The sequence below is a fragment of the Mauremys mutica genome, chromosome 9 (genome assembly GCF_020497125.1).
Source record: "Mauremys mutica isolate MM-2020 ecotype Southern chromosome 9, ASM2049712v1, whole genome shotgun sequence".
Lineage (NCBI taxonomy): Eukaryota > Metazoa > Chordata > Testudines > Geoemydidae > Mauremys > Mauremys mutica.
In genome coordinates this window covers 20,099,796-20,127,577 of record NC_059080.1, presented here as the reverse complement: position 1 = coordinate 20,127,577, position 27,782 = coordinate 20,099,796, and the positions used below count along the sequence as shown (strand labels likewise).

The window sequence follows — 27,782 nt, the reverse complement described above, 5'->3', positions numbered from 1 at the left end:
GCAGCGAGCTCCTGGGGCAGCACAGCTGCAGAGCCACAGCCTGACCCAGTGCTCTGTGCTGCACGGTGGCGTGGCTGGCTCCAGCCGGGCAGTATGGCTGCCTGTCCTGGTGCTCTGGACGGTGCAGCTGTAGCACTGCCAGCCACCGGTGCTCCAGGCAGCGCAGTAAGGGGGCAGGGAGCAGGAGGGGTTGAATAGAGTGCAAGGGAGTTTGGGGTGGTGGATAGGGGTCAGGGTGGTCAGAGGGCAGGGAACAGGGGGGTTGAATGGGGACAGGGGTCCTGGGGGGGCAGCCAGGAAGGAGAGAGGGGTTGGATGGGGCAGTGGGGGGCAGTCAGGTCCAGGGGTTTAGAGGGCAGTCAGGGGACAGGGAGAAGGGGTGATTGGATGGAGCAGGGGTCCTGGGGGGGGGAAGTCAGGAAGGAGAGGGGGGGTTGAATGGGGCAGTGGCAGTCTGGGGGACAGGGAACAGGAGGGGTTGGATGGGGCAGGAGTCCTGGGGGGGAGGGAGGTTGGATAGGGGGCGGGGGCTGGGCCATGCCTGGCTGTTTGGGGAGGCATAGCCACCAGCCCTCCATACAATTTTGGAAACTCAATGCGGCCCTTGAGCCAAAAAGTTTGCCCGCCCCTGCCTTAGTTATTAATTATCTATACAGGGAAATTTACCAGCATAATTATACTATAAACTGGTATAATGCTCTGTCACATTTATTCTGCCAGTGACAGAAGCTAAACTGGAAAAAAAGTACTCCTATTCTGGAATAGCAGTGTCCATGCAGGGAGTTATATGAGGATGGAATTAGAATATCAAGGTGGAGTTATGCTGATAAATTTCCCTATGCAGATAAGCCCAAATAGATACAATCTTAGGGCCCAGCCGTGGGAGATCTTGCAAGCTTTAGAGAGATTTAAGGTTTCTCAGAATGTGGTAAGTCTGGGCTTTGGGTACAGAAACCTATATGGTTATTAGGACAATAGCACTAACAATATTTTGGTTGATTTCTCATACAATCGTGCAAAACGATAGAAATACACCATTCTTTCACAAACCAGCCTTATTGAACTCTAATTGCTCCCTAGGACTATGACTGAAATAAAGCAGGAGGCAGTGGTCTTACAACATACTTCAAAGGCACAGAACTTTGAACTCTCATCTTGGCAAGTAAGTAAAGGGTAAACTATATTTTATAATGTTTTGGATTACAACATTTATGTTATGTCAAATAGCATTCTTTAATTAGGGATTTTAAATAGTTCTTAAAAATACATATTACTTCCTCTTTAATGGGACAACTATGAAGTTTTCCAGAGAGGAAAATGCAACGTTACTTCTGGAGGAATAACTGAACAGAGTTGTTCCAAATTTGAGTTTGCTACTAGAGGTTTTTTGCTTTGTTGTTCTTAAAAAGGAAACGCGTTATTTCAAGCCAGAGAGTCATTTAATAGAACTAAGTACATCTTATTTTTTACCATACAAATTCAAGTTAACTGAATCACATTAAAAATATAAAACACCTTTACCAGCCATCAATGGTGGAAAATAAACGCAGAGCAAGTCTGTTTACTGCTTAATGATACAGTTCAAATAATTCCATCTTTGCCAGCTGAAATGATCTAGGTCACTTGACAAGTGATTGCCAGTAAAATGTATAAATGTCTGAAACGTCCATAAAAATACACCTTGTTAATTAGCAATAAATTGAGAGTTTTTCAAAAGTTCTCACGCACCTCATTAAATATTAGAGATTCTGACAATGTAGAAATAAATCCTTTGGTTAAAGAAGTTATGCTGTGTTGAGATACTGTAAAAAAACCAAAACCAACCAGGAAGTGTCTGAATTGTTTTTGTTTTCAAACCACAGGTGTGCTTCAGTCACTCTTGTATCACCCTTTAACCGGCAGCAGAAATTTAATCCTGCATCACACACTTAGCAGGAACAGTTTCCACAGCCCTTCACACTGTTGATAATTTCCTCTTGTAGTTTCTTCCTTTCCTCTTCTTTGGACATGTGGTTATTTCTCTCTTCCCATTTCTGGTTGATGTTACTATTTAGTATTTTGCTGCTCTGTGTGTGCCACATCTCATAGTAGAGACTGCTGGGACTGGCCAGAAGATCTAAATGGCTACCACGCTCAGCAACTTTACCCTGTAAAATATATATCAAGTTAGCGATTGAACGGTATCAGATCTTTAGATCAGGGCTTCTCAAACTTCATTGCACTGCGACCCCATTCAGACAACAAAAATTACTACGACACCAAGGGGGGCGGAGGAAAGAGAAGGGCCTGAGTCCGCTCCGGGGGTGCGGGGTGGGGTGGCAAAGCCAACGCCTGAGCCCTACTGCCCAGGGCAGGGGGGCCAGAGCTGAAGCCAAAGGGCTTCAGCTCCACTGCCCAGGACTGAAGCCAAAGCCTAAGCCCCACTGCCCAGGACTGAAGCCCTTGGGTTTTGGCACCAGGTGGCGGGGCTCAAGCTTCGGCTCAAGCCCAAGCAAGTTAACACCAGCCCTGGCGACCCCATTAAAACAGGGTTGCAACTCATTTTGGGGTCCCAACCCACAGTCTGAGAACCTGCTCTAGAGTAGGAAGGTGACAAAAGCATGGGCCAGACACTTTCAGTGTGTAACTCACTGAAATCCTCCTCTTTAATAAGGAGGTGAAACCCACAGAGACAGGTTCAGATAGAGGGAGCACTGTATGTATGGCCACACTACATGTTAAAGACGAAGAGCTGCAATCTTCTCCGGGTTATAAAAATTACATGTAGACCTCAGGTCTCAGTTGGGCAAAGTTCACGGCTTGACTACATGAAAAACTGTACCAGTTTAAACTAGAGATACAACTAAAAATAGGTTTAGCACTATATATGAGTTAGGATTTATTATAATTATTAAACTAGTGCATATGCCATATGCACGCTCCAAAATAAAAATAAATCTGCCTTATCTTGACTTATTTTAAATTGACTAGGAATAGATTTATGCTAAACTGAATTAAGCCATTATTAAACCAAAAATAAGAATGTCCACACAGGGATTTCCACAATTAAACCAAATTGATTTAAAACCAGATTTAAGTTAAATTGGTACAACCTCTGTGTTTTGCTAAGGCCTCAGTTGTTCCTATGTTAGAAAGTTCAGTCACTAAAATTATATTGGCAACTGTGTATGCGCTCTCTGTGGGTCCAAAAAAGGACAGTTACCTGTTCCATAACTGGCATTCTTCGAGATGTATTGCTCATGTCTACTCCATAGTAGGCGCGCGTGCTCGCCATGTACACCAGTGCCGGAAGTTTTTCCCTTAGCAGTACCCGTAGGGGGAGCGCTGCTGCGACCCCTGGAGTGGTGCCTCTATAGCGCGCTATAAAGGGAGCCGTGTGCTCCCCCCACCCTCAGTTCCTTCTTGCTGGACCAATTCCAACAGAGGGGAAGGAGGGCGGGATGTGGAATAGACATGAGCAACACATCTCAAAGAACACCAGTTACGGAACAGGTAACTGTCCTTTCTTCTTCGAGTGCTTGCTCACATGTATTCCACAGTAGGTGATTGCAAGCTATGTCTGATGGAGGTGGGTAGGAGTTCACAGATTCCCTGGCTGAAGCACAGCTCTACCAAAGCCAGCGTCATCCCTGGCATGGGACACAATCGCATAGTGCAACGTGAACGTGTGTACTGAGGATCAGGCAGCGGCTCTACAGATGTCCTGGATAGGGACATGGGCCACAAAAGCAGCCGATGAGGCCTGAGCCCTTGTCAAGTGTGCCCTCACAATAGGTGGTGAAGGAACCCCTGCTAGGTTGTAGCATGTGTAGATGCACAATGTAATCCACCGGGAAAGCCTCTGGGTGGAGATAGGTTGACCCCCTCATGCGCTCGGCTGAAACGACAAAGAGTTGCGAGGACCCGCGGAATGGCTTGGTCCGATCCAGATAAAGTGCGAGCGCCCTGCGCACATCAAGCTTATGGAGGCGGTGTTCCTCACTAGAGGCATGAGGTTTGGGGCAAAGGACGGGTAGGAAGATGTCCTGGCCCATGTGAAAAGCATAGACCACCTTAGGGAGGAATGCAGGGTGTGGGCGGAGCTGCACCTTGTCCTTGTGAAAGACTGTGTAAGGGGGGTTGCAGATCAGGGCCCTGAGCTCCGAGACCCACCGGGCTGACGTGATAGCCACAAGGAAGGCTACCTTCCATTAAAGGTGAGACCATGAGCATGTGGCCAGGGGTTCGAATGGGGGCCCCGTGAGACAGGATAACACCAAGTTTAGATCCCACTGAGGAACCGGGGTTCTAGCATAAGGAAAGGATCAGTCTAGCCCATTGAGGAAACGCCCGGTCATGGTGTGGGAGAAAACCGAGCAGCCCTGGACCGGCGGATGGAATGCTGAAATAGCTGCCAGGTGCACTCTGATGGAGGAAGGCGCCAGGTCCTGAGTTCTAAGGTGAAGGAGGTACTCAAGGATAAGTTGGCTCAGGGCAGTCATTGGGGAAGTATCCCGCTTGCCCACCCACCTGGAGAACCGGGACCACTCCACTAGGTAGGCTCGGAGCGTGGATGGCTTCCTACTTTCGAAGAGGACACGCCTGATCCCTTCAGAAGACCTTGCCTCCTCCGCATCTAGCCGTCGAGCAGCCACGCTGTCAAATGGAGGGCAGCCAGGTTGAGGTGGAGGAGGCAGCCCTAGTCCTGGGAGAGTAGGTCTGGGCGGAGTGGCAATGATGGCGGAGGGGCCACCAGCAAGCCCAGGAGGGTCCCGTACCAATGTTGCTGGGACCAGGCTGGGGCGATCAGGATGACGCGCACCTTGTCCGTTTTTACTTTCTCCAGGACCTTGCTGATGAGGGGAAATGGGGGAAAAGGCGTAAAGGAGTTGACCCGACCATGACAGGAGGAAGGCATCTGATAACGCTTTCCTCCACACCCGCACCCCCATGGAACAGAACCTGTGGCAATGGCGGTTCTGTTGGGTCGCAAATAGGTCCACTTGGGGAGTGCCCCATGCTCGGAAGGGCTGGTGAGTGACCTCTGAGTGGAGTGACCACTTGTGTTGGGAGGAGAGAACACTGCTCAAGTGATCAGACTGTGTGTTGTTGACACTTGGCAGGTGGAAGGCCTTCAGGGAGATGTTATGGGCTATACAGAACTCCCAGAGTCTGAGGGCTTCCCGGCAGAGGGCCGAGGACCTCGTCCCGCCCTGCTGGTTGATGTAAAACATCGCAGCGGTGTTGTCCGTGAGAACTCTGACGCCTTTGCCGTGTAGCTGTGAGCTGAATGCCACACAGGCTAAGCATATCGCCCTGAGTTCCCTGACAGTTAAGTGAAGGGACAGCTGCACGGCTGACCACATTCCTTGGGTCTGTGAGTTCCCTATGTGGGCCCCCCAGCCCAGGTCCAATTTAAACCCTGAGGCCCGGGGCATGCCCCGGCCCGAACACTAACTAACTAACTGACTAAACTAAAACTTTTCTTGGACTAACACACACAGGTACTACTAACGACGAAACGAGTTCTGGGACGAGCTGCAGCAAAGCTGGAGCAGGTAGTTCCGATGCACCATCACTGGCAGCAAGAAGGTACGGGGGGGCGGGGGGGGGAGCGTGCGGCTCCCCTTATAGCACACTATAGAGGCACCACTCCAGGGGTCGCTGCAGCGCCCCCCCATGGGTACTGCTAAGGGAAAAACTTCCGGCACCGGTGCACGTAGCGAGCATGCACACTTATTGTGGAATACACATGAGCAAGCACTTGAAGAACTAAGCTCACTTATGAGACTGCATAAAAATCAAAAACACATTTGTAGCTTTTATTGATTAACATAAGGAGAAAATACTCAACCTTGTGATGTAATATCTACATCATGCAGCAAAACGGTTATACAATTTTCCAGCTCCTTCTCCTTTCCTGATCCTTATTTAATTGGCTGCCATTATTGTACCCTGCACACAAGTGTCAACTATGTTTCATGAACCAGCCTGCCAGCAGGGAGTGATGCATCATGTTGCCTGACTGAGCACATCACTCAGTCTCTACTGAAGCAGGAACTTGGAAAAGCAAGACAACTGATGAACCTAAGCATCCCAGCTGTTCAGCTAACACTAATGAACTAGTTTAATTGTGTTTCTTTTTAAATCCAACAATTATACTATAATACAAAACACACTCTTACTGTGTTGTGATACATTATATAATTCACGGATTGGCTCATTACATATGGTTATAAACCACACTAAACGTTGCGCTAGGTATGACTTTTTATAGAAAAGTAGAGCCACATGAATGTATGCTATTTAAATGCTTAGCTATTTAAATGTTTAGCAAAAGCAGCAAACAGCACAGGTGGGAAGTGAGTTTACTCCATTATCTAATTTTGTCTCTGCCATCTGAATCTCAATGATATTGAGAAATACCATTAACTCACTTGAAAAGTTTCTTGTTTAAGAAATTCCAGCACAATCATTTAACATACCAAAGAAATATCTATTTCTTCTAGATACATACATTTTAATATCTTAGTCACTGAAGATTTCAATGAATTCAAGCATATGAATAGCAAATAAAATAGATGAACAGCACACACTAGTAAATTTAAGAAGATCCATAATCAGCAGACTAAACCTAAATGACGAATATCTACTGAGATATCAATTTTAAAAAGCTATTAAGTGGTTTTTAGGGGCACTCTTATTTTAACTTTGTTACTCAGATTGTAACAGAGAGGAAGGTGAACATAGAGTAGACAGAGTATGAGGTGGCGGCTGAACAGCGATATTAATCAAATATTGAAAGGGTCTCTTTTTGGTGATGGAGAGAAAGACAGAGGGAATAATTACAATTTTCTAGAGCTACCAGCCACAAAAGAGTGGTGCTCAGATTTCTACCATAATTAGATTGAACAATCCTGCAACAATTTTATCTGCAGAAACACAGAGCACACTGCTCTCTTTTCTATTGAAAGTCAGAAACCATGGATGTATCTGAAAAATGGCCACTCTTATTGGGTGATGAAAATGAAATATAAATTGGGAGAACACATTAGGAATCCAACATGACAGGAATCCATAATAGAGGTAAATTGTACACCACCTTAAACCAACACCAGATTGCCCAGTGAATCAGATTTACAGTAATCCACTTAAAACACTATTAACTTACATGTAGTTAAAAGTATTATACAAGTGCACTATAACATATAAAAACATAGGCATGCATATGTACAGATACAACTTTTCAGTGGCAGAAATTTAGTGTATTTGTTGCAAGAAAAATGACTATGTAAGAGGAACTTGGGGTAGATTTTTCAGACATGGTTAATTTCCAACAAAGGCAGTTCAGTTCTGTATACTCAGAAATAATGTGTAGATTTCAAACACACACACACCCATGTCAAAGTTGAACTACACAGGGTGATAGTCTCTCACCTGATCCAGGACAAGGATTTCATCTGCATCAACTACTGTTGACAGTCTGTGTGCAATGAAAACAGTTGTTCTGTGCTTCACCAGGTCCCTCATGGCACTTAGAATGTTCTGCAAATTAAAAATGTACATCTATATATATCTACATTTAAGAGGAAATAAAATCAGATTGTGTAACATGTCAAACGAAGTTTTAATGAATGCTGAAGAACGTCTTCAAAGCCCCAAATTATAAAATAGCTGAAACTATTTATGGAAGAAGCAACACACGCCTAGAATAAGACATCAGTAGCTCTGTGAAAGTCCTCAAAGTGGAGCTTTGCAGTGTGAAGGAAAGCCAAGGGAGGTTACATTTCTCTATGAAATTTAAACATCTCAAGGGGGTAGAGGAAGGGAACTGTTTGCTCACCTTCAGAAAAAAAACTTTTGTAGTTTGACTGTACAAGAAACAGTGCGGATAGCTGTGGCATGTGCAGGTATAGTGTTTTACTCTCCAATCAACAAAAATTAAAGAACAGCCAAGACTGTGGGTATGTCTACACTATGGAGATTATACCAGTATAACTATGCAACGGGACCCATGTTCGCATAACCTGCTTACATCTGAAAAAGTGAGTTTTTTTACTCACGAAAGCTTATGCCCAGGCTACCTAGTGATACTTGCTGCCACATATTTGTAGCCTATGCTGATGAAACGGGATTTTCCATGGTGTAGGAACACCATCTCCCCAAATAACGGTAGCTAGGCTGATAGAAGTATTAGGTTGGCAGAAATATTCTTAACTGACATAGCTGTCTATGGGGGTTAGGTCAACATAGCTACATCGATTGGGGGTGTGGATTTTTCACACTGTGGCTGAAGTAGCTATGACGACCTAAATTTTAAATGTAAACCCTGGCCTGTGTCAACAAGGAACACAAATATCCCCAAAACCACAACAGCCCAAGGAAATATTTCCTATCTACAACCATCCCCACCAAGTCAGAAGCAGTGTTTCCTTTTCCACCTTCATGAGCTGATACCTCAGATGCAGAAGTATGATTTAAGGCTATGTCTACAATGCAATAAAAGACCTGCAGCATGGCCACAGATAGCCCAGGTCAGCTGACTATGGGTTTGAGACTAGGTGCCCCGGGTGTTTTACCACAGTGTAGACATACACAAGCTCTCTTACGGTAATTGCTACACAAGCTGGGATATGCATTTTGTTTTCTTTAAATAAAGCTAGTCTCTGTCAGAAAACATTGTGATTACAAGATATACATTTCTGGAAAGAACTCATTTTTATTTGCTGCCTTTAAAGTGCAGCTGTGTTGTGCAAACATTCAGCTTTGTTTGGCAACCTTGCAATAAATATAGCAAAATGAGCGGAAAAAAAGTAGTACTCTTCAGAAATCGTTGTCACAAATGATAAAAACACAAGTCCAGGGAAGTGGTTTACCTCAGACAGGGGGATTATTTATATTATACACCATAAGCATGTATCAAGTGTACATTAAATGACTTCCCTATGTCTGTAAAATAAGAGCAATCTAGTGATCGGCAGTCAAAATATGCCAAATAATCTACACAAGTGGAAACAATTTGTAAACAGCACTCTTTTAGCTCTGTTTTAGAAAATGCGATTAGTTCATGAAATTACTGTTACTGCCGAGATTTTTGTATTTAGTACAAAGATGTGGTTATGAAGTCTGATGCAGTTGCTGTGGTAGTGTCATGACATCTGTGTCACAACATTCTCATATTTCACAGCCCTTCCTATGAAATGAATATAAATTAATACCAGCAGTGTAGGTTATGCATACCTGACTTGCATCTCAGTATGATGCTCCACAATGAACGAAAGGTTTTCTATTTCGCATTATGTCACAATCGTTTAAATTACTTCTATTGTAATGAATATTAAATAACACCCAAATTCGTCTATTTAAAGTGGACTGTAGGCTTCATACACCATGAGTACATTAGCAACTGCAACACTTTCAAATGATGTGGTCTTACTGCTGCAATGGGATGTCATGCTGTAAAACAGGACAGTAGTTCAGATGTGAACCTGACATTGCTCTGGCTCAGTGTAGGTTGGGAATCTCAAGGTACATCTACGCTGCAATAAGAGACCTGTGGCATGGCTACCGCTGGCTGGGTCAGCTGACTCGGGTTCTGCAGGGCTCAGGCTCATGAGGCTATAAAATTGCAGTGCAGAGTTTGGGCTTGGGGTGGAGTCAGAGTCAGCTGACCTGGGCTCTGAGAGCAGTGCCATGGGTTTTTTCATCTCAGTGTAGACATACCCTTAGTGTCTCAACTTTTGGCTTCTGGGGAAAGATTCTTTACTCTTCTCATTGACAATACTAAAGAATGGCATTTGAGTAGCTGGACCAAAAGCAAACATGACAAAAACTCTTCTGGGAGGAGGTTGGAGGGCCAGCAAAATTGGATAGAATGCAGCTGAAAAGGCTTTAGATTCTTTATCCTAATTTACCTCTTCTGTAATTGAATCTAAAGATGATGTGGCTTCATCGTAGAGAATAATAGGAGGATTCTTTAAGATGGCTCTGGCAATAGCAACTCTTTGCTTTTCCCCTCCTGAGCAACAGAGAAGAAAAAAAGTTATTTTTGCCTTGATCACCACGACACGGTATTCTAACACCTGTGATAAAGAGAGAGACCTACAAATAGGATACACCGGAAATCCTTTTTCATTCGTCTTTGCCATGCAAACATTTCATATAAAAAGAGAGGGATTACAGCCACATTACAAGAAACCTCCACCCATTTTGCTCAGCAGAATCTTACTTGATAATTTTCACATGGGACTAAAGTCCATTTGAGGTTGAAATGACAATTGGAATTACTACGCTTCTGGCTGCAACCAGCAGCCATTTTCTGAATAGTGACACCAGAAGTATTAGTCAAACGTAAAACTGATTTCAATTTTGAAATCAGTGTTAAAGCTGGTCAGAAAGTAACCTTCCAAACACAATTTAGTGGGGGCAACAAAGTGCTCAAGTGTAAAAACAGTGCCCAGTGGTACTTTGAAATAATACTTAGCTCTTACATAGCTCTTTTTATTTCATGTACAGATCTTAAAAGAGCATTAAAAAGGAAACTAAGAATCATTATTCCCATTTTGCAGATGGGGAAACAGATACAGAGAGGCAAAGTGACTAGTGCAAGATCAGACAGGTCAGTAGCAGAGCCAGGAATAGAACTCAATCTTTTGATTCCAGTTTGTAAGGTACAGAATTGGTTTCATGCTGCTTCTGACTCAGGACTATAAGCTCATATACGATGTTCCATGCCTAAAATAGCCTCCATCATCACATGAGCCTTGCAACATTACATGCTGCCACCAAATCTCTCTCATGACTCATTTTCGGCTAGCCTTCCACTATTCGCCTTTACTCAGTTTCTCCCTAAAAAGCCAATATCATTATGTACACATGATTCTTAAACTGATTGCAGCAGCTTCAAGCTCCTGCATACACAACACCTAACACCCCCCGATAAATGTTCCCCTGAGCACCCTTTTTTTCTACCTTGTGGTTCTGTTGTTCACTAATTCCCACTGTGACATTCTATACCTTGGGGGAGCATCCTGGAACCCCCATATTCTCCATTTTTATATAATCGTGATCTTATATATAAAGCTTGCCTTGTAAGGTATCAGGGGAAAGGTTATGATCTGCTGAAAGTCATTTCTCTATCTATATACGTGTATCAATGGTGCAGGTGAAGTTATGAGAATTGTGTTGTATGGTGGTCACTAAAACATGCTGTAAGTTGGGGAATCAGCCAGATAGCTCCCCAGCGGCAACAGCAAGGAAAGTAACCAACACCCAGGTGGGGTGTCAATCAACCCATCAACAACCACTGTCCAGCAAGGGAGCTACAATGCAATGACTCACCTGCATGGGGCCCACATCAGGGGAATTGCTCAACCTTGCCTGGAGACTCAGCAATGTCACCCAGACATGCCTGGACTTGTGTTTTCCACGCACATGGACTGAGGGTATAAAACCAAACACAGAAGGCTCATGCTGGGCCTTTTCTCCTTCACCCACCTACACTGCAAGCAACAAGGATACTCTGAAGACTCCAACTGAGGGGACTGGCCCAGATTTCAAAGGTGAAATCTGTATATTAAGGACTGCAATATCCAGTGGGGTGAGAAAAACTGCTTAGTCTAGTTGTTACCCAGTCTAATAAGGCTGAGAGTTTAGACTGTGTGCTTATATTTTATTTCTTATGGTAACTAACACTGACTTGCTGCCTATCACTTATAATCACTTAAAATCTATTTTTTGTAATCAATACGTTTTATTGTATATCTTCACCAGCGAGTTTGTATGGAGCGTGTGGCAAATCTGCTCAGGTTTTGCAAAGGCTGGTGTAGATCCACTTTCCATTGATGAAGTGATGAACCAATTAATAAATTTGCCCTGCTCGTCTTGAGCAGTGCAAGATGGTATATTCCTGGGGTACAGTGCTGGGAGGATTTGGCTCTGGTGCCTCTCTGTGTGATTTATGGAGTGGCTCTGGGAGCATTCATGAAATCTAGCTGGGCGTGTGAGGCTCCACATGCTGGTGTGCTGAGTTATCACAGCTCCTGGAGGGGTTGCTGCTCGCCACTAGCAAGGCATTGTGAGAGACAGCCCAGGCTGGAGAGAGTTAAGGGGGAACAGCAGTCCCACAGTCACAGGCTGCATCCCAGGGATCCCATCAGACCCACCATCTTGTGTTGATATAACCCTTACTTACTGTGTAATCTGTATATATAAGAATATCGTTCAACTGAGCAATAAACAGAAGTTGCACTATTTTCCCAAGATGTTATTGTTACTTCTCTTTTAAGAAATATCCAGTATGAAGAATATTACTGTTTGCTAGAGCCCGTGATTGAAAGGCATGCAGTGATCCCATAATCTGTGGCCTTCTCTTATGCAGCCGGGTTGCAGCATATGCAGTTGCTTCATGTTTTTCTTTATGCACAATCCAACAAAGCAGTGTTCACTGAATATTTTAAATGCTTTTGTATTGCAATGCTTAATACAGTAGACAAATAAAAGCCACGTTTATATCAGTATTTAAAATTTAAATTTATATTGCCTGCATATATTGCCTGTTTTGATATTTGTTGTTCACTCTCTACGTAAACAGTTAATTTTACAATGTTTACTGTCCATTAAGCATTTTACCCATTGCATTTAATGAATATAGAAGTTTCCATTTTAACAAACACTCTTCTCCACTGCACCTTTTATTTCAGCATTATACAAGTGAGGAGAACCATCATGCAATATTTGTAATGTTTCCTTCGTCACATTAAAATCTATAGACATACACATACAATAGATAGATATTTCTTCTTGTTAAAGCTAATTTACTGACACTAGAGAGATGTCAATTCACTGACTTGACTGAATGTGGCCCACATTACGCACAGGCTACTTAGTTACCCATTTAAAAAAAGTTTTAAACTCTAAGTGCGCTGTTGGCTTGCTACAATTTACATCCCACAACTTTACAATGATCACCACTGGATTACTTGAACAAAAGGATCTTTTACTACAGCAAGTAAGCCATTTGCATACAGAATTCTAACTGCGTGCTCCACTCCATAGGATGAACATCTATGAGAATGAGGGCTCATAATTACATTTCCCCAGATTTCTAATGAAAAATGCTGCCACACATTTTCCATCTGGAAGTCCATTATTTCTCTCTCTCCTCCACCAAAGCTTATTTTTAATATCATCTGTAGGGTAGCCTACCTTTCTTTTACTGAAACATCCTCTGTTTATGAACAGTGGCCCCTCAAACTCAACTTCTTCCATTGTTAAAATGAAATATATGGATTTCAATACAGTCCACTTAAAATACAGAGTGTACTCACTGTCTTCCGCCTAGTTTTCCCTTGCTCCCTCTACCAGAATGCTTTGGGGGAAAAAACCTTCTGGGAAAGGATTGAGTATTTTCCCTCAGGAAATGTGAGGCTGAACTTATTGTTTTAAGCTCTAATGAACTAAAGCAGATAAGCATTTGGGGAAGAGGGTCTGGTTTCCATTACACAATTCCAGAAAAATATGAAACTTCAAAGTCCTTATCACATTGATAGTACTCAAATGGAGCTACTTCGTAAAGTCAAGTATCAGAGGGGTAGCCGTGTTAGTCTGGTTCTGTAGAAGCAGCAAAGAATCCTGTGGCACCTTATAGACTAACAGACGTCTGTTAGTCTATAAGGTGCCACAGGATTCTTTGCTGCTTCGTAAAGTCAGAGGTTTATCTATAAAAGTGAACTAGTGACAAGGTGTATCAAGTCCATTAAACAAACAAGGATATAACCATTCAGTAATAAGGGGTTTTCAGCACAATAGACGGAGTTTGGCTTCACAACTTTCATTAACACTGAAAATGTAGCTCTAACTAGTAAAACATGTTATATCAAAATCCAGATGAAAGAGTCTGAAACATTAAAGCCTGAAATTGTCAACTAATTTTCAAATGCCTCTCTTTAAGGATTCCAGTTTGAGAGATGTTGGGCCCCGAAAGGTGCTGAACACACACAACTTCAATAGAGTTCAATTCAATGTGCCATTTGAAGCACCCCAAATTAGTGAGTATTTCTGGAAGTATTGGCTTAAGCCTCCCTGGCACTTTGATCATATGTAAAAAGTTATGACACATGTTAACTACTATTGTCCACTTTCTAATACTCACCTAATTTAATGTCAGAAGTAAATAAGTAGGGAAACAGAACTAGCAGGAGCGGTGCCACGGTTTTTGCTGCCCTAGGTGGCAGCGCTCCTCCTCAGAACATTTGGTGGCAGGGGTCCTTCCGCTCCGCGTCTTCGGGGCACTTCAGCGGCGGGTCCTGAAGTGAGTAAAGGACCTGCCGCCGAAGACCTGGAGCCAAAGGACCCCCCGCCGCCGAATTTCCGCCGAGGGTGGCAAAATGCCTAGTGGAAGCGCCGGCCCTGAGAACTAGGGAAATACAACCTAGATGGAGCTACCATAAGTTGGGGTTCATAACTGGTTGGAAAACCATTCCCAGAGAGTAGTTATCAGTGATTCACAATCAAGATGGAAAGGGATATCGAGTGGGGTCTGACAGGGATCAGTTCTGGATTCGGTTCTGTTCTGTTCAATATCTTCATCAATGATTTAGATAAGGGCATAGAGAGTACAGTTATAAAGTTTGCAGATGATACCAAGCTCTGAGGGGCTGCAAGTGCTTTGGAGGATAGAATTAAAATTCAAAATGATATGGACAAACTGGAGAAATGGTCCGAACTGAAGTAAATAGGATGGAAGTCAATAAGGACAAATGCAAAATACTCCACTTAGGAAGGAACCATCAGTTGCACACATACAAAATGGGAAATGACTGCCTAGGAAGGAGCACTGCAGAAAGGAATCTGGGGATCAGTGAATTACAAGCTAAATATAAGTCAACAGTGTAACACTTGCAAAAACTGTGAACATCATTCTGGGCTGTATTAGCAGGAGTGTTGTAAGCAAGACACGGGAAGTAACTCTTCTGCTCTACTCTGCGCTGATTAGGCCTCAACTGGAGTACTGTGTCGAGTTCTGGGCACCACATTTCAGGAAAAATGTGGATAAATTGGAGAAAGTCCAGAGAAGAGCAACAAAATGATTAAAGGTTGAGAAAACATGACCTGTGAGGGAAGAGTGAAAAAACTGGGTTTGTTTAGTCTGGAAAAGAGATGACAGAGGGGACATGATAAAAAGCTGTTACAAGGAGGAGGGAGAAAAATTATTGTTCTTAACCTCTGAGGATAGGATAAGAAGCAATGGGCTTAAATTGCAGCTAGGGCAGTTTAGGTAGGACACATTTTGTATTTCAACACCAAAGCCTTTAAAAAAAAACCACCACAATAATAATAATTTTAAAATTGCATTTTTCACTGCAATTTAAGTGCTTCTTCCGCAAAAAACTTGTGTTGTGTGTGTAGTGAAGATCACCATGGTGACAGTGCAAAGTCTAAAATGGTGTAAATATTTCCTCAACTTTCAAAAAGGCTTCTGCCCAAGAGTCTCAAGGTCAGAAAGGCAAGAACTTCTCCCCATAACTAATGGGAGAAATGTCTTTCAAGACACAAAATTTGATTTTACAATGGCATTTCTGATGGTGGGGCCATCATTTGAAGTTACAAGGTTTGAGATATTAGCAGTATTGGAGAAAACAGTGTAAGAATAAAGCCAGCTTGCATCCTGCAAGTCATACACAATGTTACTGGCCAAAATGTTTTTATCCCTATCTGCTAGGTTCTACATCATTCTGTCTCGCTTGTATCTCGTCTTCGTCTACTCCCTCACTCAGCCCTTGGGCTATCATATCCTGCTTCCTTTCAAGTGTCCATAAATGCCTTTGTGCTTTCTTCTGCCTCTGGAATGCCCTCCCCAACCATCTATGCACATAGCCTCCGTATCATGCAATCACTCTTTTCTGATAACCTACTTCTCTCCACTTCTCCAGTAATGCCCCACACTTTCACGTTATTCTAATAAAGTTATTTTAAAAAAAGAGGCCAAAACCCTCCTTGTGAAATAGGGCAAATGCTCAAATATGCCAGTTTTCAGATATTAACTTTAAAGTTTAAACAAAATATATGAGAAGTTTAAACTTCATCAAGTGGCTTTTAGTCATGGACAAAAGCACTTCTTTCTTTGGGAACTTTTCATAGCCACATTATCATCTCAGTAATCTAATAGATCAGTTATTTTCTTTCAACATGCACCTTAAGAACAATGCACACACTGCTGCATACATGGGCATATGAATTTGGTCAGAAGCAGATGTTGCCTTACATCTTTGAAACCTATAACAGAAAATGGATCCAGGCACCTATGAGTTTTGTCATCACCACACTTTGCACTTTCCAGAATATCCACCACCAAGGAAAATCAATTCCATTAGCAGAATAAGCACGAGAGTACTTCATGAAATGGCTACCACATTCCACTTCCACGCAGCTCTATATTATAAAACATTTGTAAGCACCATAAGAATACAGACTACTACGTAAAATGCAACATTTATTCTTTTGTTATGATTGTTTCATCCCGCAAGATAAACATGGATTTTAGTTTTGCATTATTCAACATATACAATTCATAGGTTAATAATGTTTACAATGTCTTGAGCACAAATCTAACAGCTTATTTCCAAATAAAACTTTAGGTTTAAAAGATGGCTAAAGTTGAAACACTCAGTGAAAAACATGTACGCATGCACACAAACACCAATAAAAACACAAAATTCTACATCTTAACCCACCCTACATCCACCCACCCCAAAAGCCCTACAAATAAACAAGGTAAGGCATCCAGACATTTCCTAACTGCCATGCAGTCAGTCATCTATCACTCGCTATCACCCACTTAACCCTGTCCCAGTAAGGATGCCAGCCTTCCACCCCCACTTTCCTCAAACATGCATATGTGTGATTTTACAGAACTGTACAGAAGGGGCAGTGGTGGGAAGGGAGAGGAGATAGGTCTGAATGTGGTATGGAGATGGTAGGTGGAATTTTGGCAGGGTGATGCTGAAAGGCTGGCATCCCTACTGAGCTAAGGTTGTGGTACATTCTCTGTAGTGTATGGTGCTTGTGCTGCTGGGTGAGATGTGAGTCTCTGGGTGGAGCTGCACAGGGTATGTTAACTTTCTATTTCCTTGCCTTTCAGGTTTTGTATTAGGTGTGTTATATAGTCACTAACCTTAACTGACAGAATGCAATGTGTATGTATTAATTTATCTCAAATTCAAAATAGCAAGTTACCATAAAATTATAAAATCCCTTTTACTATGAAAAGGATCAATTTCCAGTATACGGTACCAACATACTTCATAATAGCACTCACTAAAAAACAAAACAAGTAGTAGCTGCACATTTATATTTAAAAATCCAAACTTGGAAAGTCTACACACACTTGTGTAAACCTACAATACAACATAAGCAGGAACACACCATCAAACCAAACACATCAGACATTCCAATTCTATTCATACATATTCTTCTACTACCCCCACACATCACACTAGAAGGAAAAAAGTCTATGTAATTCTGACATTACTTAATGTCCCCTGAAAATATATTCCTTTAAATACCTTCTAGAATACAGAGGTTTTGAGCCACTGGTATTAATTTTTAACTCTACACTTATTACATGTCAGCTAAGAACTTCAAATTAATGACATCTCAGGGTGATGTGTGAACTGTGTACACAGTTTGGAGCTACCAAAAAGGGTGCAAAGAATGTACATCTTCACGGATTTACCTGAGAGCTTGAGTCCTCGTTCACCAACTTGTGTGTTGTACCCATTGGGCATTCGGGAAATAGCATCATGGATTCCTGCCAACTTTGCTACTGCATACACCTCTTCTGCTGATGCACCAATATTACCATATAAGAGGTTGTAGTAGATGGTGTTATGGAATAGAACGGCATCCTACAATTGTAAAGAGTATTTTAAATATGAAAATATGATTGATACTTCATGGGTGCAGGTTGGAAAAAAAAATCAATACAGATTAGTTTATACTCTTCCACTGAGCCCTTAAGGGAAAAATGTTTCTGAGAAAATGTAATTAGATGTTTCAATATCTTGAACAGATAAAATGTATTTTGAGTGAAATCATTAAGATCTTTATAATACATGCTCTAGTTTTACCATCTCACAACAAGTGTTAATGACTATGTAAAACATCATACAAGAAACCTCTTCATTTCCAGTAGTAACATCTCCTTGATGTTTCAAATATTAAAGTTACAAGGGCTCCTGAAATACTGAAGCAACAGAGACTTTCAAATTAAGCCTGACAACACAACTGTGCAAACCTTGTCTTCCATTTGAACCAGAGCTTCTGAATATCAAAAGTTACACTATCAAGGACATCTGGGATATTATAAAACACTATACCTGAGGTACAACGCCTATAGCCTTCCTCAGGCTTTCCAAGCTGATGTCCTGTATATTCTGACCAGCAACATAAATATTTCCTTTCTGGGGTTCAAAGAAGCGGAATAGTAATCTTACTATTGTGCTTTTTCTAAAATTGAGAGATGGGTTGAAATGAAGGTTAAATTTTAGTTTAGCATTTGTAAAGCTCAATCAATATAAAAGTATCACAGAAAAAAAAATTGCCAAAGCAGAATCAAATCATATTTTCAAACTCCAATCAATGATGCAGAATTTGGCACAGTCCATTTACCCACCCTGACCCACTACCTCCTACAATGGCCACTTTCTTTCCTGCAGGGACTTCAAAAGACACTCCATTAAGGACTTTCTGCCCCTCAAGGTATTCAAAATACACGTTATCAAAGGTGATGGTAGCAGTCTGTGGTGTGATGTGCAGCGGTGGAGCCAGCTCTTTGTCCTATTAAAAAAAAGAGTGCCACTTTACACACTGCCCCGAATGTATTTCAAACAGCTCAACAAGCTTAACAGTCAATTTCCTAATTCAAAAAGTGAAAGGCGGATGCTTTAACTTTAACAAGTTAAAAATTATTTATTTCAGCCATACATGTGAAGATGGTATTTCATTCCTCTCCTCCCTGAAGGTCAAAAATTTCCCTTCTGATCATTCAGCTTTTAGGCAGCTTTTTTGCATAATAAATTCTGCATCATTAATTACAACTAAAAGACTTAAGAACATGGTGCAAACACTAAAACAAAAAAATCTCAATACCAAGACAGCTTCTCTGTGAAATAACATTCTCTTACTAAAAGGCTCTGCAAGTTAAAAGCAAAAGCTATTCTACTAACTGCACTTAACACATAGAATGAACAGAGCTTCCTTACACAGTATCTCCTTGTAAAATAGAAATTAGCCCTGAAAGGTAACAGAGGATGAAGTGAGAACATTGCCAGGAAAAAATACCCTATTATGCTGAAGTACTTGGTAACTTTTTTTAAAGTACTTTCTAAATTACTTACTTTAATTCTTGTGTCTACGCTGAGCAGTGTAAACAAGGTGTTCATATCTATGAGAGCTTGCCTAGTCTCTCTGTACACTGTTCCCAGGAAGTTAAGCGGTAGAGAAAGCTGGAATAGCAGTCCATTCACCATTACCAGATCCCCAACTGTCAAGTTCCCTTAAAATAAAGATAAGGGAGAGACAGCGTTTATGTTAAGTATTTTACCAGGATGGAACATAAATATTTTAGGGCTGTTAGTGTGAAATCCAGCATAGTCTGTGTTAAACCACATTTATAATAGGATACAACTGTTTAACAACACAAAAGAAAAGTCATTCTTGGAGGAGAACAGATTGTCCAGTGAAGTGCCACAGTCGTCACTTATGCTGATTTCATTAAGATATTAAATTATTTGGAAAAAAAGAGGTAGACAGTATAGTTGTAAAATCACAGAAAATTCTAGACCGGGAGATGCTGCAAACTCCACTGTTTCTCTTTTTTCAATGGGTTCTAAAAGACCTTAGAAATATAGATAAGAAACAACCAATGGAACCTAGATATAAGGGCACCATTTCATGGACCAGAGAGGGAATATTAATTTTCTATGTGGCTCTGATGAGACCACACCTAGGATACTGTGTGACACTATGAGGAACTCAGTACCAAATACATTGAGCAGGAAGATATTCAAAGAACAAGACAGACAGGCCTGACTGGTGAGGAAAAACTAAGTGGTCAATCTTCAGATGTTCTGAATTTACACTTGGCCGAGGAGAATGGGCAGGAAAGGGCTCCCAGCCACTTTTCCACTCCCCTGTTTTTGGGCCAGCTGGGAGCTGGCCTACATTACACTGGTTACAATAGCCAGACACTGCACCAGCCAAGGATCTGTCACAATGCTGTGCACTCCACAACACTGCCTTCCTTCCTCTGGCATATCCCTTATGTGTGGGAAGAAGGGCAGGTAAACAGACGAAGATATGCCAGCACTTGCCACCCAAGGATTCCCATGTCAAGAGAAATCTTTGCTTACCCCATCATTCTGGTGCTTTGTTATGCCTGAGATATTTTAGTTCCGCTTAACTAAAATAATGACCAAATGGGGTCATTCTGCTGCCATGTTAGTCTACAAGTATTTAATAGTTATTCCATCTTATCTGAGATAGAAGAGGTATTGTTTAGTGTGAGGGATGGAAATGAGTAAAGAAAGATAAAATATGTAGAAACATTTCCGTACTGGGATTCTATTAGATTGGGGAATAGCCTTCTGAGACTAGTGGTGGAGCTTCACTAGAATCATTTAAAACTAGATAAGACAAAGTGCTAGAGTACAGTACATAGTGTGGGGAAACAATCTTGCATGGGTAAAGGATGGACAAGTCAACCTAACAAAGGATTTTTCCCTTTTAAAAAATATTTTCAGTAACAAAAAATGCCCAGCAAAAAGCCACACGCATCAATAAATATAATAGTCATATTTTTGTAATTCTTCAGTACATACTATGAAAGGCAAGATTTACAAGTGTACTGTTAAGTTATATTTCCTACTAAATCTTTTTCTATCTAAATGTCAGATTCTTTAGACTAATAGTTACCAGCATGTGCCATAACACTAAATGACTCTAGACAGTTCTATCGGGTACAGGATCTACCTCGAGAGAAGGGCTTCTCAAACACAGGGCTAGGCTATGCCTAGCCGATCTAAGATGATGGGAGAAAGCTCTCCCATCGACTTAATTAATCCACCACCAACGAGGGGGAGTAGTTATGTTGGTAGGAGAAACTGAGGGAGGTGGCCTATTCACACCCCTGAGCAACATAAGTGGTAGTGTATACATAGCCCTAGTATTGTCTCAGAATGAATGAGCACAGATGAGCAACTGATGGGTGCAAAAACTTATCCGTGATATGTCTCCATTATACCCATGTCTTTCCATGAACTTATTTATCCTAGAGAAACCCAGAATCCCTAGAAAGGACAGTACATTCAACATGAGTTACTTTTCCAACTACAGGTCTTAGAACCATCATTGTCTGTGGCAGGGCTTTGGAGCGGAGCCCCGAGCTGGAGCGCGGTGTAGCTCCGGAGCAGTGGAGCTGCAGGTTTTTGCCGGGAGCGGAGCCAGAGCACAGCTCCGAAGCCCTGGTCTGTGGATTTTATAATAATGAATGGAGGTTTTCAGCATAAGTTAATTCACCCTTAGAAATGCATAAAATTTCCCTGCCCACTATAAAATATTTCATTTCAATGTAAACTATTGGTACAATTTATAAAAATACATTAATGCAAATATTAGGAAGGCTTTAAACTAGGTTCGAAGGGGGCAGGTGACCAAAGCCCATAGGAAAGTGAAAAACATGGAGACCTGGGAGAAGGGTCAGAATTTGGGGGGAGCATGGGCTGTTATAGCAGGGATAAAAGAGAGACAAGACAGAACTGGGGGTGGGGGGCGCAAATCAGTATCTTAGATGTCTATATACTAATGTAAGAAGTCTGGGGAACAAGCAGAAAGAGCTCGAAATACTGGTAAATAAAACACAACTATGACATAGTTGGCATCACAGAAACTTGGTGGGATAATACACATGACTGGAATATTGGTATAGAAGGGTACAGCTTGCTCAGGAAGGACAGGCAGGGAAAAAAGGGAGGAAGCGTTGCCTTATATATTAAAAATGTATACATTTGGACTGAGGTTGAGATGGAAATAGGAGACAGACTTGTTGAAAGTCTCTGGGTAAGGATAAAAGGGGTAAAAAAACAAGGGTGATGTCATGGTAGGGGTCTACTACAGACCACCTAACCAGGAAGAAGAGGTGGGTGAGGCTTTTTCTCAACAACTAGCAAAATCATCCAAAGCACAGGACTTGGTGGTGATGGGAGAACTTCAACTACTCAGACATCTGTTGGGAAAATAACACAGCAGGGCATGATTATCCAATACGTTCTTGGAATGTACTGGAGACAATTTTTTATTTCAGAAGGTCGAGAAAGCTACTAGGGGAGAGGCTGTTCTAGATTTGATTTTGACAAATAGGGAGGAACTGGTTGAGAATTTGAAAGTGGAAGGCAGCTTGGGCGAAAGTGATCATGAAATGATATCGTTCATGATTCTAAGGAATGGTAGGAAGGAGAACAGCTAAATAAAGACAATGGATTTCAAGAAGGCAGACTTTAGCAAACTCAGGGAGTTGGTAGGTAAGATCCCATGGAAAGCAAGTCTAAGGGGAAAACCAATTGAAGACAGTTGACAGTTTTTCAAAGAGACATTATTAAGGGCACAAGAGCAAACTATCCCATTGGGTAGGAAAGGTAGGAAGTATGGCAAGAGACCACTCTGGCTTAACCAGGAGATCTTCAATGATTTGAAACTCAAAAAAGAATCATACAAAAAGTGGAAACTAGGTCAAATGACAAAAGATGAATATAAACAAACACCACAGGTATATAAGGACAAAATTAGAAAGGCCAAGGTACAAAACGAGATCAAACTAGCTAGAGACATAAAGGGTAACAAGAAAACATTCTACAAAAACATTAGAAGCAAGAGGAAGACCAAGGACAGGGTAGGCCCGTTACTCAGGAAGGGGGGGAAAACAGTAACAGAAAATGTGGAAATGGCAGAAGTGCTTAATGACTTCTTTATTTCAGTTTTCACCAAGAAGGTTGGTGGTAACTGAATGTCTAACATAGAGAATGCCAGTGAAAATGAGGTAGGATCAGAGGCTAAAATAGGGAAAGAACAAATTAAAAATGACTTAGACAAGTTAAATGTCTTCAAGTCACCAGGTCCAGCTGAAATGCATCCTAGAACACCCAAGGAGCTGATTGAGGAGATATCTGAGCCATTAGCAATTATCTTTGAAAAGTCATAGAAGACAGAAGACTGGCACTATATTTTCCCTTTTTCAATCTATAAAAAGGGAAATAAGGACAACCCAGGGAATTACAGACCAGTAGGCTTAACTTCTGTACACGGAAAGATAATGGAGCAAATGATTAAGCAATCAATTTGCAAACATCTAAAAGATAATAAGATGATAAGTAGCAGTCAGCATGGATTTGTCAAGAACAAATCATGTCAAAACAACCTGATAGTTTTCTTTGACAGGGTAACATGCCTTGTGGTTAGGGGGGAAGCAGTAGACATGGTATATCTTGACTTTAGTAAAACTTTTGATACTGTCTCGCATGACCTTCTCATAAACAAACTAGGGAAATGCAACCTAGATGGAAGTACTATAAGGTGGGTGCAAAACTAGTTGGAAAACCGTTCCCAGAGAATAGTTATCAGTGGTTCACAGTCATGCTGCAAGGGCATAACGAGTGGGGTTCCACAGGAATCAGTTCTGGGTCCAGTTTTGTTCAATATCTTCATCAATAATTTAGATAATAGTATAGAGAGTACACTTTTAAAGTTTCTGGACGATACCAAGTTAGGAGGGGTTGCAAGTGCTTTGGAAGATAGGATTAAAATGCAAAACGATTTGGACAAACTGGTGAACTGGTCTGAAGTAAACAGGATGAAATTCAATAAGGACAAATGCAAAGTATTCCATTTAGGAAGGAACAATCAGTTGCACACATACAAAATGGGAAATGACCGCCTAGGAAGATGTACCGCGGAAAGGGATCTGGGGGTCATAGTGGACCATAAGCTAAGTATGAGTCACCAGTGTAACACAGTTACAAAAAAAGAAAACATCATTCTGGCATGCATTAGCAGGAGTGTTGTAAGCAAGACATGAGAAGTAATTCTTCTGCTCTACTCTGCGCTGATTAGGCCTCAACTGGAGTACTGTTCATTACTAGTTCTGGGCGCCACATTTCAGGAAAAATGTGGACAAATTGGAGAAAGTCCAGAGAAGAGCAACAAAAATGATTAAAGGTCTAGAAAACATGACCTATGAGGGAAGATTGAAAACACTGGGCTTGTTTAGTCTGGAAAAGAGAATACAGAGGGGACATAACAGTTTTCAAGTACATAAAAGACTGTTACAAGGAGGAGGGAGAAAAATTGTTCTTAACCTCTGAGGATAGGACAAGAAGCAATGGGCTTAAATTGCAGCATGGGAGGTTTATGTTGGACACTAGGAAAACTTTCTAACTGTCAGGGTGATTAAGCAATGGAATAAATTGCCTAGGGAGGTTGTGGAATCTCCATCATTGGAAATTTTTAAGAGCAGGTTAGATAAACACCTGTCAGGAATGGTCTAGATAATATTTAGTCTTGCTATGAGTACAAGGGACTGGACTAGATGACCTCTCGAGGTTCTTTCAGTCCTATGATTCTATGATTTTTCTGTAAACTCAAACTGGAGGTCCAAGAAAAGATCTCTCCCTCTTCCCCCAAAGTGTGAACTGCACTAACAGAGAATTAACATTTAAATTAATGGACATAATTTTCAATGGAGCAAGATTCTGACAATTAGATGGAAAGCTTCTGCTGCCCTGTAAACAACATAACAACAGCGTTTTCATAGAGTTAGTACTCCAGATGACTGGGATTTTTTTTTTTAAATTGCATCTGTGACATTCTTAAAGTTAAATACAAGTGATTATTCACCTTCTAGAGTCAGTGAATTTGCAAGTATAATATGGTCTCCTCCTTTAAAAAGAACCAGTTTCTAAAGCACAGGTCTCTCACTACCACACACATACATGACAGAATGAAGATAAAATGGTATCAGATGAGAAGGCAAATGCTCACCCACTATCCATCCCAGCAATAAAATAAATGCTAGATATCATGTCCATGTCCAACAAAAGGAATTACACAAAGTGGGATAAACTGAATTAAAAAAATCACTGACAGATGTCAAAACCAAAAATGTGATAAAAATTACATTTAGTTCAAAATGCCTGCAGTCCAGTAATACAGGTTAGCATAATTTATCTTATGTTATCCTGTAGCCAAGTTTTAAGTTGTTCTATAAGTTTGTTTTACTACTGGCTAGGACAGCTCAGTTAGGGTACATCTACACTACCCGCTGGATTGGTGGGTAGTGATCAATCCCCGATCGCTCTGCCGTCGACTCCTGTACTCCACCGTGGCGAGAGGTGGGAGCGGAGGCAGTCGACCCTGTGCTGTGAGGACGCAAGGTAAGTTGACTTAAGATACGTTGACTTCAGCTACACTATTCTCGTAGCTGAAGTTGCATATCTTAGGTCAATTCCCTCCCCCTCTCCACCCCCAAGTGTAGACCTGGCCTTAGAACAGTGGTTCCCAGGGGTTCATTAAATGTTACATGGAGTTCTCAGGAAAAAATTCCCTAATGGTGGACAGAGCTGTCCCTAGGGATCCCAGGCAGCACAGGGCCAGCAGCCCGGAGCCCCAGGGACTTTCAAGAGCTATGCAGATCAAAGCAAGCATATCTATCAAGCTGAGGAGATTTAAACTTCAAGACTCCTTATAGGAAATGGAAAGGGAAGTGGGTATTTTTTTGCTGTTTTTTAAATTAAAATGGGTTGCTAGTATTGTTTTTTAAATTATTATGAAGAACAAGTTTAAGCTTTGTTGTAACGTGCGTTGTTTGCCTGGACTGCTCAAGACCTGAATGTTGTGTAGGAGGAACTCTTTGAGTTGGCTTTTTAAATACCTTCATGCTGTTTCACATCTGATGAAACCTAGGAGCCTTGTCTTATAACAGGCTTATTCAAAGTGATACAAGCTACAAAAGTGAGATCTTGGAAGAGTGTTGCCGTTTTCGTAATGTAATAAAATACTGTAATGATAAATAAATAGTGTGTAACAAGCATGTCATAAAAACAAATGTTATACTTCCAAGATCACTGCTTTTATACTTTATCCTCAGGTAAGGGAGAAAATCCCAGGAAATATTCGTTTTTAGGAGGGGGTTCAGGAGACTTGACATTTTAGTGAAAGGGGTTTGAGGGTTGTTAAAGTTTGGGAACCACTGCCTTAGAACGTCAGCTACATGAAAAAGAGAAAAACTAAAAGAAAACGTTACCAAAAAATAGAACCAAAACATCCACCCCCAAAACAACAAGAATTTAAAATTACAGCAGCAGCAGTATCAGTCTTTCTAAAATACTTTAATCCAGTTCAATTATTAATGGAAAGGGGAACTTGCATTTTACTTGGAGTCAGATCAATTACCTGCAACAATTCCCTGACTAGCAAGCACCATAATGGCTGTTAAGCCAATGCTGAATATAGCGCTTTGCCCAAAGTTCAGCATAGCTAAGGTAGAGGTAGTCTTCAGTGAGGCATTTTCATAGGTCTTCAAAAATCCATCATATCGCTGGGCTTCATATTTTTCATTATTGAAATACTACAAGATAGATAAAGGTAGAAAGTTGTGACATTCTCAAAATTGTACTAGAGAGTCAGTGTACTTTAGCTAAACAGAAGATTAATTGTAACATGTTACATCAGTCAGGGCTTCAAAAATGTATTAGCTATCTACTCGGTGGGAGATTAAACCTAATACCCAGAGATAGGTCCAAAAGGTGAGGATACAGAAGCTCAATAAGCAAGGGCCATGACCTGGTGCAAAGACCAGAGCCCACCTGGCATCTTCACCAGATTGCTGTTCCGGGACCTAGCTCGAGTGCTTCGTCTTTTGTGTTGGTTGACCATCTTCTCTATCTGCCAGAACTTCCCTAATGCTGTGAGGATGGCAAGGTCCTCATGATTTTACTCCTCATCCAATCTCCATTGATGGGTCCTTCTCCACAGATCACTTTGCTACTTGTCTCTCTTTCTACTTATAGCTTTCCCAAGCAGTAGAAGCATGAAACTGATACAACTCTGGACAGTTTCAAGGTTGCTCACAGGAATCTGTGCCGGTCCCTTTTCACTGCTGCTATTTACTCTTTTTCATGCATATACTGTGGTTGAGGTACAGTGTTAGGAACAGTACACACATGCACTAGAATTGTCCATCTGCTGTCTCAGAAAGACACCATCAAAATGGTTTACATTCAGAAGATGATTTTTGCAACCATAAAGGATAGGAGATTTTTGTTTTGTTTTTAACAAAAGTTTAAAATTTTGCAGAAATCATCATTTTAGGCTCAAGTACTCACTAAGGAAAATTTCCCACTTGTCACTGAGGAATGGATTTGTCAATCCCTGCACATAGTTTTCACACTATCTAGTTTAGACCATTATCCATTTTAAGAGAACTATGTTTTTACAACATATTATTGGTCTGAATGTGTGACCATATGGCCTCACTTCACCTAGGCTGGAAGTGAACACCAAAAAATAACACGCCTCCCCCAAGCCCGCTTTCTGCTTCTGCAAATGCCCAAAGAACCATTTCTTGCACATCAATTTAGAAATTAGCTTGGGCATCTAGTTCTCAGATTGTGGTCCATGGACTACCAATGGTTTTCATGTCCCTTCACTGTAGTCTTCCTACCGCGGAGGCTCACTGTGCGGCCCGTGTTGGGGAA

The 27,782-nt window shown here is 41.5% G+C and overlaps 1 protein-coding gene across 1 annotated transcript in view; it reads right to left on the bottom strand.

Annotated features, from left to right (window-relative positions):
• Window positions 1–1,420: 1,420 nt before the first annotated feature.
• Window positions 1,421–27,782, bottom strand: part of ABCB7 (ATP binding cassette subfamily B member 7) — a 68,244-nt gene continuing 41,882 nt past the window's right edge. Inside the window, exons 9-16 of the mRNA XM_045031281.1 lie at window positions 26,479–26,653; window positions 19,377–19,534; window positions 18,653–18,816; window positions 18,357–18,486; window positions 17,714–17,885; window positions 9,894–9,997; window positions 7,417–7,524; window positions 1,421–2,147 (exon numbers count right to left, since the gene is read on the bottom strand). Coding sequence (XP_044887216.1) covers window positions 1,929–2,147; window positions 7,417–7,524; window positions 9,894–9,997; window positions 17,714–17,885; window positions 18,357–18,486; window positions 18,653–18,816; window positions 19,377–19,534; window positions 26,479–26,653 — 1,230 coding nt within the window. The 3' untranslated portion in view covers window positions 1,421–1,928. The remainder of the gene's footprint in view (window positions 2,148–7,416; window positions 7,525–9,893; window positions 9,998–17,713; window positions 17,886–18,356; window positions 18,487–18,652; window positions 18,817–19,376; window positions 19,535–26,478; window positions 26,654–27,782) is intronic.